The sequence below is a fragment of the Carassius carassius genome, chromosome 42 (assembly GCF_963082965.1).
Source record: "Carassius carassius chromosome 42, fCarCar2.1, whole genome shotgun sequence".
NCBI classification, from domain to species: Eukaryota; Metazoa; Chordata; class Actinopteri; order Cypriniformes; family Cyprinidae; genus Carassius; species Carassius carassius.
Window position 1 is genome coordinate 26,150,636 of NC_081796.1, and position 14,714 is coordinate 26,165,349.

The following is a 14,714-nucleotide window of genomic DNA, read 5'->3' on the forward strand; positions in this document are numbered from 1 at the left end:
TAAATAAGATAAAGTTATCGCTGACCCTAAACCGCAACTTACTACTTTATTGACTTTCTGAAGTGTTACAAATAACCGAAGACTCGTAACCGAAGACTCGAAACGAAGACTCGTTCACTTCAGCAGCGTCTGGCAGCGATTATTTTCATACGCCAAACATTGTGAATTATACATGCAGACATTCATATGAGTAGTTAAGCAGCAAATTAGTCAATCAGAGAACAACATTTATTCGTCCTACGCTGTCAGATTTTCCTACCTCCCACTAAAACAGTGGGTAGTACAATTCGACAACGAAAAATGCTACTGTAAAATTATGCTTTATTGACGTCTACACCTACACCTACCACAACCCTAATCATACCCTTACAGTACTGCAAATGCAGTAATTATGTGTTATATTCGAGGTTGTAGCTAGAAGGGATACAGCTACAGGAAACCAACAATAAATATTATTTTCTACCAATTAGATTGCGTTTTTATTAAAGTACCCTTACAGTAATGCAGATACATTACAAATCGTTGTTTAGCATGAGAAAAAGGACGCGATATTGATGTGCGCATGCGCAGTAAACGGTGTGACATGTCAGGACACCGGACCTCGGTGGACCATGGTCTGGAGGGATTTGACGCTTTCTTGTAAATCACGTGACCTTCAGAAAATGGATAATGGCCAGTGTATAAAATCAACCCTGGTTCTTTCTGTCTGCAAGTATCTGTAGAGAGTCAGAGAAAGAAGCACTTGAACAAACAGGTAGTGTTACAATGTGTTTTGCTCTTCTGTAGACTATGTATCTATAGAGTCTAGTAATGTAGACAGTTTATTAATGTGATGATATTTAGTTTTTCAAATTGTGACTTGTAATGTATATATTGTATATATTTGTTTATATTTGTTATAAATACATAAGTAGGACAAAAGAGAAGGACAGATAAATATTACCATTTTTTGTTTTGTTTAAAAACTGTTTATGTGTGTATTAACTGGTGGATTGTTGTTAAAAAAAATCTATTTGTATTTATTTCTTTAGAAATAATTTGCTTGGGAACCTTAAAGGGTCATGAAACCCCCTGTTTCAGCACTGGTTAATGCTGAAAGTTTAAAAGCGCTAAAAAAGTGGGCATGGTGTGCTGCGGAGTGGGGAGAGGAGAGACAGATAGCACACTGAGTTCGGGTTCAGAGAATTTAATTTCGCTCCCATCGAGTTAAAAACAAATCATATCGAAAACATATGAACCGATGTTGCACCTCTGATAACTTTAGGCTTAAGCCTTTTGACGGGTTGTGTCACGGAGCAACAATGGTTACACTCGCCCAACGCTCAATCCAGCAATCCAACGCTCTCCATTGACTTTCTCTTGTGGGAAGCTGCCTTGTGTGCCTTGTTTATGCTTGTTTCAGCCCGACGCAGTTCTCACTTTCCCGTCCTGCACGCCTTGTTTAAATAGCAAATGCATTTGTACCCATGGGCATGGGCATGTATAATAGCCAGAGTTGGGGGTAACGAGTTACAAAGTAACGGATTACAGTAATTATATTACTTTTTCGGGTAACGAAGTAAATTAACGCATTACACTAATAATATTGGTTACTACACTACTTTACTAGACTATAGTAACACGCTTTCCTGCATTACTCAAGCTGTGTTTGCCTGTGTGTAAAGTTCTGGGCAGGGTTTCCCGATAACGATTGATCTTAGCGCTTAAGAGCGTTTTCTACGAGTAATTTTACGATCGTTCATTTTTGTTTCACGTGCGTTTCCCAACAATCACATAGCTGTACTTTAAGTGCTGCTTAGAGGAGTCGCTGTCCGTTTGTCAAGTGCTGAAATGTCACCTTATAGAATGACTCGTAATTGTAGTACACGCTCGTTTATTGACGTTAACCTAATGCTGCGTTCCAGACAGACAACTTGGATATAATAACTATAATACAATACTATATTATATTATAGTGTATAATATTATACTTTACGTAATAATATATAGCCTAATGTACTTTTTATACAGTAGAGAGAGAGAGAGAGAGACGTTATTTCCGGGTCTAATACATACATAGCTGGTTTTCATGCACTTCATGCACATTGACATATTTACATGCATAAAAACAAATTATTTTATTCAATTATTTCTTAAAATAGCCTTATGAAATGTTTTCCCCCCTCCAGAACTGCACTAAGAGTCATGCTGCGTTCACTTCATGAGCATTTGACCGTTTTATTTGAGTAAAACTAGCGTCACATCACATACACGGAACTGTAAAGGTATTCACGTAAACACGTCAAAATAAGAGTCCGGTTTAATTTAAAGACAAGTATTTGATTAATACAATTAAATTAAACAATTAAAAAGGAGTTGAGAAAAAAAAATAAACAGAAAAAATCTAATCCAGAAAAATTAAAACGCAAAAAACGAATTTGGGAAAAAAATAAACGGATTTCATAGGGCCCTAAAAAAGTAGTGAAGTTACTTTTTTAATGCAGTAACTAGTAAAGTAATCTCATTAAAATTTACAGAAGTAACTAGTAACTATTAACTAATTAATTACTTTGAGTAACTACCCCAACACTGGAAATTACATTAACATTTTTGATTATAAAAAAACACATACACACACACACACATGTTTGTTTTTGTGTAAAGTGGGTTCATCCCATAGGCGTAATGGTTTTTATACTGTACAAACTGTATATTCTATGGCCCTACACCAACCCTACACCTAACCCTAACCCTCACAGGAAACTTTGTGCATTTTTACTTTCTCAAAAAAAAATAAAAAATAAAAAAATAATTCTGTATGATTTATAAGTGTTTTGAAAAATGGGGACATGGGTTATGTCATCATAAGTCACCCTCTCCTTGTAATACCTGTGTCATACCCATGTCATTATACAGAGTTGTGTCCTGATATGACACAAAAACAAGAGCACACACACACAAATAGGCTAGATATGTAATTACAGGGTCACATCTCTCTTTAAAGGTCTGTGCTATATATATACATATAGTGAAGTGTGCATACTCAGAATTAGTGCTCTGCATTTAACCCATCCAAAGTGTTGCCTTTCACCATCCACTTATTTAGCTGCTGTCGCATCCCTTGACATTCCATCTCCTTTTCCATCTTTCTTTCTCTATTTTTAGCTCCCGATAGTTTTTTTTTCTTTATCCATCTTTTTTTAGTTTCAACGACAACTCGCTAACATTACTGCTGCTCACTCAGCGCTCACGTCACCCTGCCCACTCGCGATATTACCCTTCCATGTCTAAATTCTATGATGGAATCTTTTGAGGGCACCGGCGCCTAAGCTAGCCTCTTAGTCCTCTAAAATGTATATAACTTTTTTATATGTAACTTTTATATAAATTAATATAAATAAAAACAAAACAAAAAAACAACGCTTTGGCGCCCCCCATGGTGTGGCGCCCCTATGTGCCGCATATAGTGCATACCCACTTTATACGCCACTGGACCAACTCGAACCTGGTCTAAAGTCTAAAGTCAATGGCGCAATATTTTTTATTTGTTTATGTATTTATTTTGTTATTTAAAAAGCACGTTAGTAGAAAATACGTCTCTGATCGGGTCCACAACACACGTTAACTTTGCTTATTACACACAGGAACGTTATACCCAAGAACACACCCATGACTCATTAAGAGAATAGTGACAACACAACGACTGATTGTCTGTCGTAATACTTGCAAAAGTGGATTCAGAAGCGCCGAAAATATAATCCTTTGACATTGTTAAAAATAATGAATGGTCTTGTCCAGAGGCGTTTCTAGGATTTGAAAACATCTGGGGCTGAGGCCAAAACATCAGGGGCTAATTGGGGGGAGGGGAAAAGCAAGAACAACGTGTTTTGGTGTAATTTGACATTACACTTGATTTTCTTAATTTATTTGCAGTAAATATGACTAATCTAACCATTTTCTGAGATTTTAATAACATTTGCTCTATTTTTTACTTTTATATATACTGCATAAGTTGAATAATATAAAGTCATGTTCAGTCTGTAATGCCTTTACAGTTTATATTTTATTTAGATCTATCTTTAGGCCTTTTTAATTTAAGGCTTTTGTATTTCTTGGGTATAGAATTTTATTACAAACAATATTCAAAAGGATCATATATGTCAGAGGTTTTCACAATCTAAGACACTGGACCTCACTTCAGACTAAAAAATTGTTAGACTACTTTTATGAACTGTGATAAAAATTATTAAAAAATTCTGAAGCTAATGTAGTGATACATTTTTGAAATTATTGACAATAATGGAACAAAAAAGTGCTGGTTCCATAATAAAAAGACAGAACATAGCAATTTGACATTAAAAAATAGTTGCACTATGACATAATCTGACTTTTGCGTCAGCAGAATGCAGAAAGAGATGCACCGGATCTTTGAATAATAGTACATTTAATGGTCATAGAGATCGAGACATTAACACAAAGTATCTGCAAGACTCGTTGTGTATGGGTCGACCATCGACTGGGTTCAAAACCAAACAGTATGTGCATATTTGTGCTCAGAATGTGATTTCTGCCCTTTTCACAAAAAAGTAATCCTCACTGTCATTACAGTGACATAGGGAGAGGTGGGACCAAGTCATTTTTTCAAGTCACAAGTAAGTCTCAAGTCAAGTCCCAAGTCAAGATGAGCAAGTCCAAGGCCAATTGCAATCCTTAACCTTATGCTTCAAGTCCTAAACAAGTCATTAGTGCTATTTGCCCAAATAAGGGTCTCTGTATTAATTACTACAGTAAATTTAAAGTCATCATTAGTCTAAGTATAATTATTAAGATATAATACCTAGTGGTGTTCCATTGAGGAATGAATAAATATTTGTGAATAAATATAGGTCTAAGTGAATGAATAATTTCTTTTAAGTCCACTGCTTCATTTGTTCTCGGTTAACAGAAATAGACATAGCTTTATTGACATGATTGTTGGGTATTATTTATAATATTTACTAAACATTTACGTTACTTTAAGTTCTAAAATGATTCTTTTATACAGAATGTTGGGCAAAGAGATATATAAATGAAGAGGAACAGTAAATTTACAACAATAGTTCTAATAGATAAAAAGTTAAATAACAATAATAAACCGTGAGTGAATGGGCTTAAGGACTGCCGTAGAGCTGACTCCTAAAGTTTTTAATATTCTTCATATTCTGTGTGATGGTCAGTTCACACTGATAGAAATGAAACTTTATCAGTAAGTCTAGACTGATTTTTACATTTCTGGACATTTTTACCTTTATAAAGCCTTTTTTTCCCATTATCTTCAATAATTCTTAAATTAAATCAGTGAATTACAATAATAAGACATTTGGGCTGTTACAAAAATAAATTAAATCAACACAGAAGCTTAATCTGAAATGGCATTAGGATGTATTTACACACTGTTTAATGCAAGACATTAATGCATAATTTAAACGGTTGATTCATTCAGGAACTAAACACAAACTAAATGTGTTTATTATGTGTCTGTTATGTAACTTCTTGTTTATTGAACAGTTGTAAAAAATCAATATCACACTTTTAATCATGGTAATATTTTGAGAAAAACGGCACTCTTCGTGTGAAGTTGGTTAACTAAGTGGTATAAATAAATACGTTTTCTGCCATCATGTCTTGAATTTGTCATTCTAAATGCATTTTTATTTTTATGTTTTTGCTAGATACTCCATAATGTCAAATCACACATCCTTATTGTTATGGCAGACCATATATCCTATATTACACCCCCCCCCCCCCCCCTTATTGGATAATGTCTATATAGCTCTATATAATTTTATATTCTTTTGATAATAATATTAAAATTCCTTGCTGTCACACAAGCACAATAATAGCCTAGTTATAATCAAGTCTTTTTTATTCTTCATTTAATAATTGAAGGGGTTGAGATAATATGTCAAGTTTACGAGCTATAGGTTTAGGGGCTATATATGCTTTACCAAGTAACATTTGAGCCTGTCGGATTTACAACACTTGAATTCATCCATTTCTTCTGAAAGACATGAAAATGAGGGACTGGTAAACTGGAAGAATAGAGCAAACTCTATTTGTAGGCTATATTCAAGTGTTTGACATGACAAAAATATATATGTTTGAAAGGAAATGAATTTCTAAAACTTTAAATATCCTAAACATTATGTGGATGACAACACTAACAAAAGCTCCTTTAGCTAGTCCCTCTCTGACCGTTTATTTATTTAATTTTTTAAATAGCTGTCACTATCAAGGGCTTTAAAATAGTTTAGGATTAAGTCATGTGGTGTGTGAGTGAGTGAGTGTATGTGCGTGTGTGGAGAGAGATGCCAGTCAAAATCGCGTTCTGTAAACGGCGACAGTGGCCATCTAAACCGACCAACATTTACTTAATTTCTGTTACATTTCCTCTGAACTCCTTGGCAAAATGCCTGTGACTTAAGGACAAAACATTCGCAGCTCGAATCGAAAATCATTCAAAAGACTCTTGTTGCAATTACATTTCCCACCAGTGGGCGCAGTGTTCAGAGTTTTGTGTCCTAAATGCTCGCTTTTTTGGTTGACAGTTTTACGTAGTTCTGGGTGGATTTTTTTAGCTTGTTCACTGTACAGCTTGTCACACAGCAGCCTTTAATCATTGCCCCAGTTTTTATTTTATTTTTTATTTTTATTTTTTTAAGAGTAACTAAACCCTAAACCAACTTTTGTTAGTTAATGATTTGTAAGAATGGGGCTTTATTAGTGCTGGTCATTGATTCAAGTAACTTTTTTGACATTTGAGTATAAAGTGTTTTAATTCTACAATTTATGGTGTAAAAACGTCTGAGTGCTGCCCTCTTCAGGTTGAACGGTGGCTACTGCAGTTGATTTTTCCTATTGGATGTTTGCGGTGGCATCTTGTTCCGGCAAAATCACTGTAGTATTGAAAACGATCAGGAGGATATAGTATTTTAGCATCTATTAAGCATAGCATTTATATAGTTATTTAGATTATTTTGTGTAGTCTATGTAGTTAATTAGCTATTAGTGTAATGTTATTGTTATTGTTAGAAGCATAGTTAATTAGTAGAATAGTATTGCATCAGTTAAGATAGCTTCAAGTTAGCGTAGATTTATTTACAGTGGTCAGGATGGCACGTAGGTGTAGTGTTGCTGGTTGCAACAGCACTGCTGGACTGCATTTTCCAGCAGACTTGAAAATTAGGCACCAGTGGTTGCATACAATTGGCCTGAAAGACTGCGAGTTCCCGCCTAGAGCTGGAGAGTGCAAACTGCATTTTACGAGGGATTGCTTCTCCAACACAATGGAGGTGGAAATGGGCTTCTCCACACAGCTTGCACTGAAAAGCGATGCTGTGCCGATTGCGATGCGGGAGTTAAGACTGCAGTTTGAGCCAGTGGCTCGAATTGATATGGCTCAGTCCCTGGTCCTGTGTCCACAGACACCTCAACATCCTCCACTTCAGGTGAAGGTTGGTGAGAAAAGTCCTCTACTTCAAATGAACGCTCTGTTGGAAAGCTACTTCCGTCCCTACAGTCAATCTCCATTATAAGCCGGGCATACACTGTGCGATTTATATCCGATTTTGAGCCGAATTCTGACTCGTACGACTCTTTTTTTTGTCCATTTGTCGTGCAGTATTCATGCAGTGTACAAGGGGAAACGAGAGCTTTTTCTCTCACAAAAGCGTAACGGGTTGAATTTGTGTCTTTTTAAAGACGTCATTTCGCCTGTGTGTTTCTGGGTGCGGTCGAGGGCTACTTCGGCTGGTGGCCAGGGTGATCTGAGGGTTGCTGTGTGGGCTTCCCAGATGAGCCAGCCTCCTCAGGCCACACCCCCCTCACAAACGCTGCAGCCGCTTAAGTTCTGTATGAGTTCCTGGACGCTCTAAGGCTCCTAACATCTCATTCGGGGCTCAAGAGGAGTACCTTATATCAATCGCCGCATCACAAGGCGGGCTTGAGTCCTCGGGAGTTGAGGATTCGACTACGTTGCCCGAGTCTGATCCCGAGCTAACAGCCATGCTTTCCCGGGCAGCTGAGAGCATCGGGCTTGACTGGAATCCTCCACCCTGCCCTGAGTGCTTGAGGCTGGATGATTGGTTCCTGGGGGCTGCTCGTGCTGATCATCAGCACCCCCCGCGGGTTCCTTTCTTTCCTGGAAGTGCACCAGGAAGGGACCAGTTCACCTTCACTGCCCTTGATGGTGGAGCGGCCAAGGGGTATGCTGGGATTCTACCAGTGGAGTGTTCTGTTGCGATGCTACTATGTCCTCAGAGCACCTCTGCATGGCGTGGTGGTCCCAAGCTTCCCTCCAAGGCCTGTAAGTTCTCATCCACGCTGTGGGCAAGGCTGCTTAAAGAGCTGCACGGGGGCAGTGCTGACCCAGGAGGAGGCGAGCACTGCTACTGACCTTGTTCTCTGGGCGACAAAGGTTACTGCGTGCTCCTTGGGTCAGGTGATGTCAACTTTGCTGGTCCAGGAGCGCCACCTATGGCTGACCCTGGCAGACATGAGGGAGTCTGATCGGACTCAACTCCCCAGTCTCCCAGGCTGGCCACGCGTTAGAGAATTTTGCCCAGCAGTTCTCTGCCGAACAGAGGCAGTCTGACGCCATCCTGCACCGGTGGCCTGCTGCTGCCCTCAGCCGCCGATGCAGCCATCGATGCAGCCGCCTCAGCCTACTCGTCGCCGAGGGCCCTCTTGGGACCTTGCAGTTGTTCTATCGGCACTGCAGACTGCACGGACTGGATACGTTTGCTATTCCCCTCATGTGAGTTCCTCAGTTCAGAACCCTGGGTTCCTCCAGAACTGTTGGTGTCCAGCACTTGCATACATGCCCTTTGGTCAGCCCTGTGTGGGACTAGGTGCCTCCTAGTGTTGTGATTCCCATTTCTGGGCAATCCCACATGTGTATGTCCACAGTAAGTATCTTCGTAGCATGTGTCTTTCCCTTGGCAAGCCCCTTGCCAGCTCTGTCGTTGAAACTTCCACCCTGCAGGCTGGGTACCTCAGAGTTCATGTGTATCACCACCTTGGCTGATACCTGCCTTTGTAAGTCCTCCTACGAGCAGGCAGCCTGCTAGCAAACATCCAAATGCCATGTGACATTTTGTAAGGGACCCCATTCGTCAGTCTCTTTCTGACGTAACGTAGAAAGTGACCGACTGAAAGGGAACGTCTCAGTTATGTATGTAACCCTCGTTCCCTGAATCAGGGAACGGAGACGTTATGTCCACTTGCTACATTGCTTCCGCTGAACACTGGCTCGGCTCCTCAGCGAAGACTTGAATGCGAGTTGCTCGCGCTGCTCCTTATATACCCGCGCTGCGGGGTGGCGCGCGCGATGCAAATTCTGCAGACCAAGGTACTCGGCGTACCATTGGCTCGTTTTGGAACCACTCGAAGGTGATTGGGCTCTCGGGCGAGATCCCCATTCGTCAGTCTCTTTTCAATGTAACGTAGAATGTGACCGAATGAAAGGGAACATCTCGGTTATGTATGTAACCCTCGTTCCCTGAAGGAGGGAACAGAGACCTCCTTCAGGGAACGAGGATTACATATGTTACCAAGACATTATATTTACATAATATCGAGTCCATTAGAAATTATTAGAGACACAACTATGAAATAAAACACTAATTAGGCTATAGTGGCATTCATTATAAACAGCATACAAATAGCAATCTTTTATTTATTTAAAGCGAAACTGAAACTGCATTGGGCTCACAGGCCTTTCTCATTTGTTTCCATTTTTCCATGTAACATTTGGTTGCTAAACTATTATTCATTGTGTAAACATTATGTAAACAAGGCTTTGTACTTCATTAGTGATCCAAAATCTGCATAAAACATCATCTTTCATGTGCGCAAAAAGTTTGTTTGGGTGCTGTAGACGGATTTTACAGTGGACTTTTTATAATTGAACTGTTTAATTTTTACATCTGGTTGAATACATTTCTGTTTGATGATAAATGATTGGCTATATGTGTGTGTGCTGGTGAGGTGCCTGCATGATCAGTTGGATTAAAAAAAATGAACATATGAACAAATTGATGAACAAATAAAATGCATTAAGGGTGTCACAAAAATGAGCGTAGCCATTACTTGTTGCAAAGTTTTTTTTCTTTTGTTAATCTGTTAATCTTTTAAGAAAATTATATTTTGTGTAGTCCTATTCATTTTATATACTTAATTTCAGTTTTTCTCCATTCACAGAAGCCTTTCTAGACATTCTAATCTAAACGGTTAATGATCGACTAATGAGTTTTGGTTGTTGGGCAGGAAAATAATCTAAATGAACAAAATGATGTCATTATACAATTGTCCGCCAGATTTACTGCGCTGCACACAAGTTCTGTAACTTGCGCACACAAGCTGCATGAGATTTGACATAGCCACCACTCACGTCCATATTGATATATGGCAATTATTTCTTGGAAACCACTGTACGCCCAGTTTTCGGTCATACACTCATTTAATAAATGAGGCCCATTGTCTTTTAATTGGGTGATACAAATGACTGGGTGATTTTATTGGGTCTTTAGTACTTAAGTATAGCAGTCAACTTGGATCAAATGTGCCTTGATAACCAATCACAAAACTCGAGTCGATCAGGACTGTGGTTGAAACACAAGCCAAATTCCTCAGAAAGGCAACAGGAGGTCATAAATCATTTTGTGCCAGAGTCAGAAGCAAGATATCCAACCAACCAACTCTTTCACAGAACAGCTTTCAACATTAACACCACTAGAACAGTTATTGACAATTTCAATTTGGAGAAGAGATTGTCAAATTTGGGGCAAGTAATCAAGATGCAACGCCGGCCAGCACATGTAAACCCATGAGAGTAATCCACAAGATTGTTGGATTGACTTTCCCCCACCTAGCAGAACCAGACTGAAATTCCTAGGGGGACCTCTTAACCTTTGGTCCCCACAAAACATCCTTTGTTAGAGAATGGCACAGAAACTTCTTTTCTAGATATAAATGGACCAAAATGAACTCAAAATGACTTATATATGAATATCAGTCCATCGCTTAACTCCATATTAATTTATATGTAACCCACAAATTTGACTATCATGTTTATAATCAGTTATTGTGCATGTATTTTAATAACTTTGGGATAGCTTAAGGATTCATATTCCTGTTTAGTATGTTTGTGATTCAATCTGCTTGCTTGAAATGCTTCTGACCATCAGTTATTTGTCAAATGTATCATATTCTTGTTATAGGAATCATGTCCAAAATTATACCCTGCAAGAGAGGGAAAATTCGGACCACGTGCTTGATAAGATAACATATGATTTATGATAGTCCGAGCAAAGACGATATCTGATTGGTCAAGACAACATTTGAGGTGTGGCCAACAGGCCAGTTTAAATACTCAGGACACCATAAAATTCTGCTTTTAGCTTTTAGCTTTGCTTCTGCTATTAGTCATGCCTGCTTTTAGTATGCTTTTAGCTCATAACTTTGCTTTTAGCTTTGCTTCTGCTATTAGTCATGCCTGCTTTTAGTTTACTTTTAGCTACTAGCCATGCTTTTAGTCATCATTTTTAGCGTTCTTTGAGCGCGGTTTCAATGTGCTTCGGCCTGCACACCTGCTGCTACTTAGCCACAATGAGAAGAAACACCACCTAGTCTTGTCAAACTTTACTTCTTTTCTTTCCGTTTGAGAGTTTCGTGTTCTGAGTTAAGTTTTTAATGCCATGTCTCCGAGTCTGACCTCGAGTGTCCGTTCAACTTCAACCAATCCACAACTCCGTGTCTTCAGCCAACGCCCAATCACGGGCTTCCCAAGACGTCACTTCAGCGACTACTGAACTTCCAGCCAATCAAAACCCCCTTTCAACGACAACAAAGGAAACCCCCTTTACACAGGAGTGGCAAGTAACTCCTCTAGACATTTGTACTGGTGTATCTAATATAATTTTAACCTCATTGAGGAACTCAATGCGAGGGTTAATTAAGTGATTGATGGCTTTTCATGTCTATGCAATTTCACGTTTTGCTGTAAACTTGGGATTCCACATTTTCGTTCTCTTAAACTCATTCTTCCCTAACTTTCTATATTCCTGCAACTTGTATGAATGTCTGAGTGCATGTCTTTGAAGTAGTTTATTTTATTTTTCACAGCAAAAGAGGGTTTGCACTGGCACACACTGTTAATAAATCTGGCCCTTATTCTGTAATATATATATATATATATATATATATATATATATATATATATATATATATATATATTGATGAAGATTTTTATTTTTACATTTTTAAATGTCTTTTCCTCTTTATATTACAGACAGAAAATGTTCAGTTCAGAACCAGGATCACAAATATGTGATGCAATCATCAAAGAAAGTAGTGTAATTGAGGAGGGGCCTCCTACTCGATATCATCTGAAACCCAGGACAGACTCTCGTGATCCATCTAAACCATACATAAAAGTTACCTTTGGGGAGAGAGACACAAATAAACCCCATAAAATCATTCTGATGGTGGGAGAAACAGGAACAGGGAAAACAAAACTAATCAATGTGATGATCAACTACATGTTGGGTGTTCAGAGAGAAGACAAGGTTTGGTTTGAGATCACAGATGATCAGAGCGACCGAACACAAGCTCACAGTCAGACCTCCAGCATCACTGTTTATGAGTTTTATCTACAAGAGAGTCCAATCCATTTAACAATCATCGACACTCCAGGATATGGAGACACACGTGGAATTGAGAAAGATAAAGAGATTGCCAGGAATTTGTTTGGTTTAAGCAGTGATGACTGCATGCTTAAACTAGATGCAGTGTGTCTGGTGATTAAAGCAGACCAAAATAGACTCTCTGAAAGACAAACATACATATTTGATGCTATTCAGTCCTTATTTGGGGAAGATATTACTGAAAACATTGTCTTGCTCCTCACACACTCGCGTGGAGTTCACCCTAAAAATGCTCTGACGGCTGTTGAAGAGGCTAAAATCAAGTGTGCAGTAAATGAGCAGAATCAGCCAGTGTTTTTCCAGTTTGACAACTGTCAAGGAGAGACATTTCTTCCAGAATACCAGATGGCACAAAAGCAAACATGGGATCTCAGTTTAAGTGAAATTACAAAATTTTTTACATTTATTGAAAACATAAAACCAAAAACACTGAAGATGACTCAAGGTGTTTTGCAGAAAAGGAAGCAGTTGGAGACAAATATCTCTAATCTACAATTAACTGATCAAAAAATCAGCCAAAAGCAAAAAGAGCGGAAACAAGCTCAGGAAGCTGTGGAAAAAAACATGAAAGTTGCTGAAGAAAACCAGAACTTTGAGTATGAAGCTGATGTGGTCTACAAAGAGAAGGTTGATATTGATCCTGCTATAGCCAGTGTGGCGATGTGCTGCACCATCTGTAAGGAGAACTGTCATTATCCAGGATGCTGGTGGGTCAAAAATCTCTCATGGTGCGAAGTGATAAAAAATAATCACTGTACAGTGTGTACTAATAAATGCCACTACAGTAAACATATCAAAGAAGACAAAATATATGTAACAAAGAAAAATAAGGAGAAAAAGACAAATGAAGGATTAAAGAAGAAATATTATAACAGTATAATAAAAATTAAGGAAGGTGTGTTTTTGGTCAAGAAGCTGGAAGAAGAATTACAAAAATTAGAGAAAAAGAAAGTAAAGATGGTGATGGAAACTTTTAACTGTGTTGAAACTCTGGATTTTATCGCACTTAATACTGATTCATTGATCATACTTCAGCATGTTGATTTTCTGATTGAGAAGCTCAAGGAAATCAGTGAGCCTGGAAAAGCGAAAACACTAGAAAACATCAAGAAGAGAGCAGGAGAAGAAAAAAACAGAGCTGTGAGGTACATGAAAGAATTGTACAAATAATCATGTGATATTATGCTATATTATCATTGTATTCATTGATCAAAGAATGCATATACAGAATTCATGAGTTTGATTAAAATCTTGGTAAACAGTTATTTATCAAAATTTTTATGTTGTCTAAAGAATTTTGTGCAGTATATTAATAGTTTTTTTATTTATATAGTTCATTTGACTCTTGATTTAAAAAAAAGAAAAAAAAAAGTTGTTACACAAAACCTGATGTGAAAACCAGTGTGCTGTTCTCCAGCATTCTCTGATCCAGCATCCGTTGTCCCACAAAAACACATTAATACAGATTTCATATTTACTCTCCTTATCAGTGTATGACTTTGCATTACTGTTTTTCTTTGGATGTTCACAAATATTTTAGTCAAATTAACTTTTTTTTTTTTTCATTTGGTAAATCGGACATTTACGTTTTACAATATATTGCTGTTTGACTTAATGATAACAAACTGTAGAAAAACAGTTATTTACTGGCAACCATTAATTTACGGCAACAAACTATAGAAAAACTGTAATTTATTGGCAGCATTGTTGCCTGTAAATAACAGTTTTTTAAGTTTGTTGCTGTAAATTAATTAAAGTTTATACAAAGATACACATATAGCAATCAAATAAAGCAAAGTTCAAAAGTCAAGGGTCAGTAGCCCAACTAAAGATCTCCACAATGGTAACATCAAACGAAACAGTAAAACATCATCATCTAATTTTCTGTAACTCTCAACAAGATCTTTTGATCTCTGATCTGACAGAAATAAAGTCAGTCTGGTTAGTAATGTGTGAAGCTGGTAAAGCTGTTTGTTGATTGTTTAAATCTTC

At 37.9% G+C, this 14,714-nt stretch overlaps 1 protein-coding gene across 2 annotated transcripts; it reads left to right on the forward strand.

Moving 5' to 3' along the window:
- Nucleotides 1-630: 630 nt before the first annotated feature.
- On the forward strand, nt 631-14,109 carry LOC132124442 (uncharacterized). Of its 2 annotated transcripts, none has more exons than XM_059535439.1 (2): nt 631-754; nt 12,308-14,109. In XM_059535439.1, the coding sequence occupies exon 2, from the start codon at nt 12,315-12,317 to the stop codon at nt 13,890-13,892; it is 1,578 nt and encodes a 525-aa protein (XP_059391422.1). In that variant the 5' UTR covers nt 631-754; nt 12,308-12,314; the 3' UTR covers nt 13,893-14,109. The 2 variants fall into 2 exon arrangements, with proteins under 2 accessions (XP_059391422.1, XP_059391423.1); XM_059535440.1 differs by having other exon boundaries at nt 644-757; nt 12,312-14,109.
- Nucleotides 14,110-14,714: the final 605 nt, after the last annotated feature.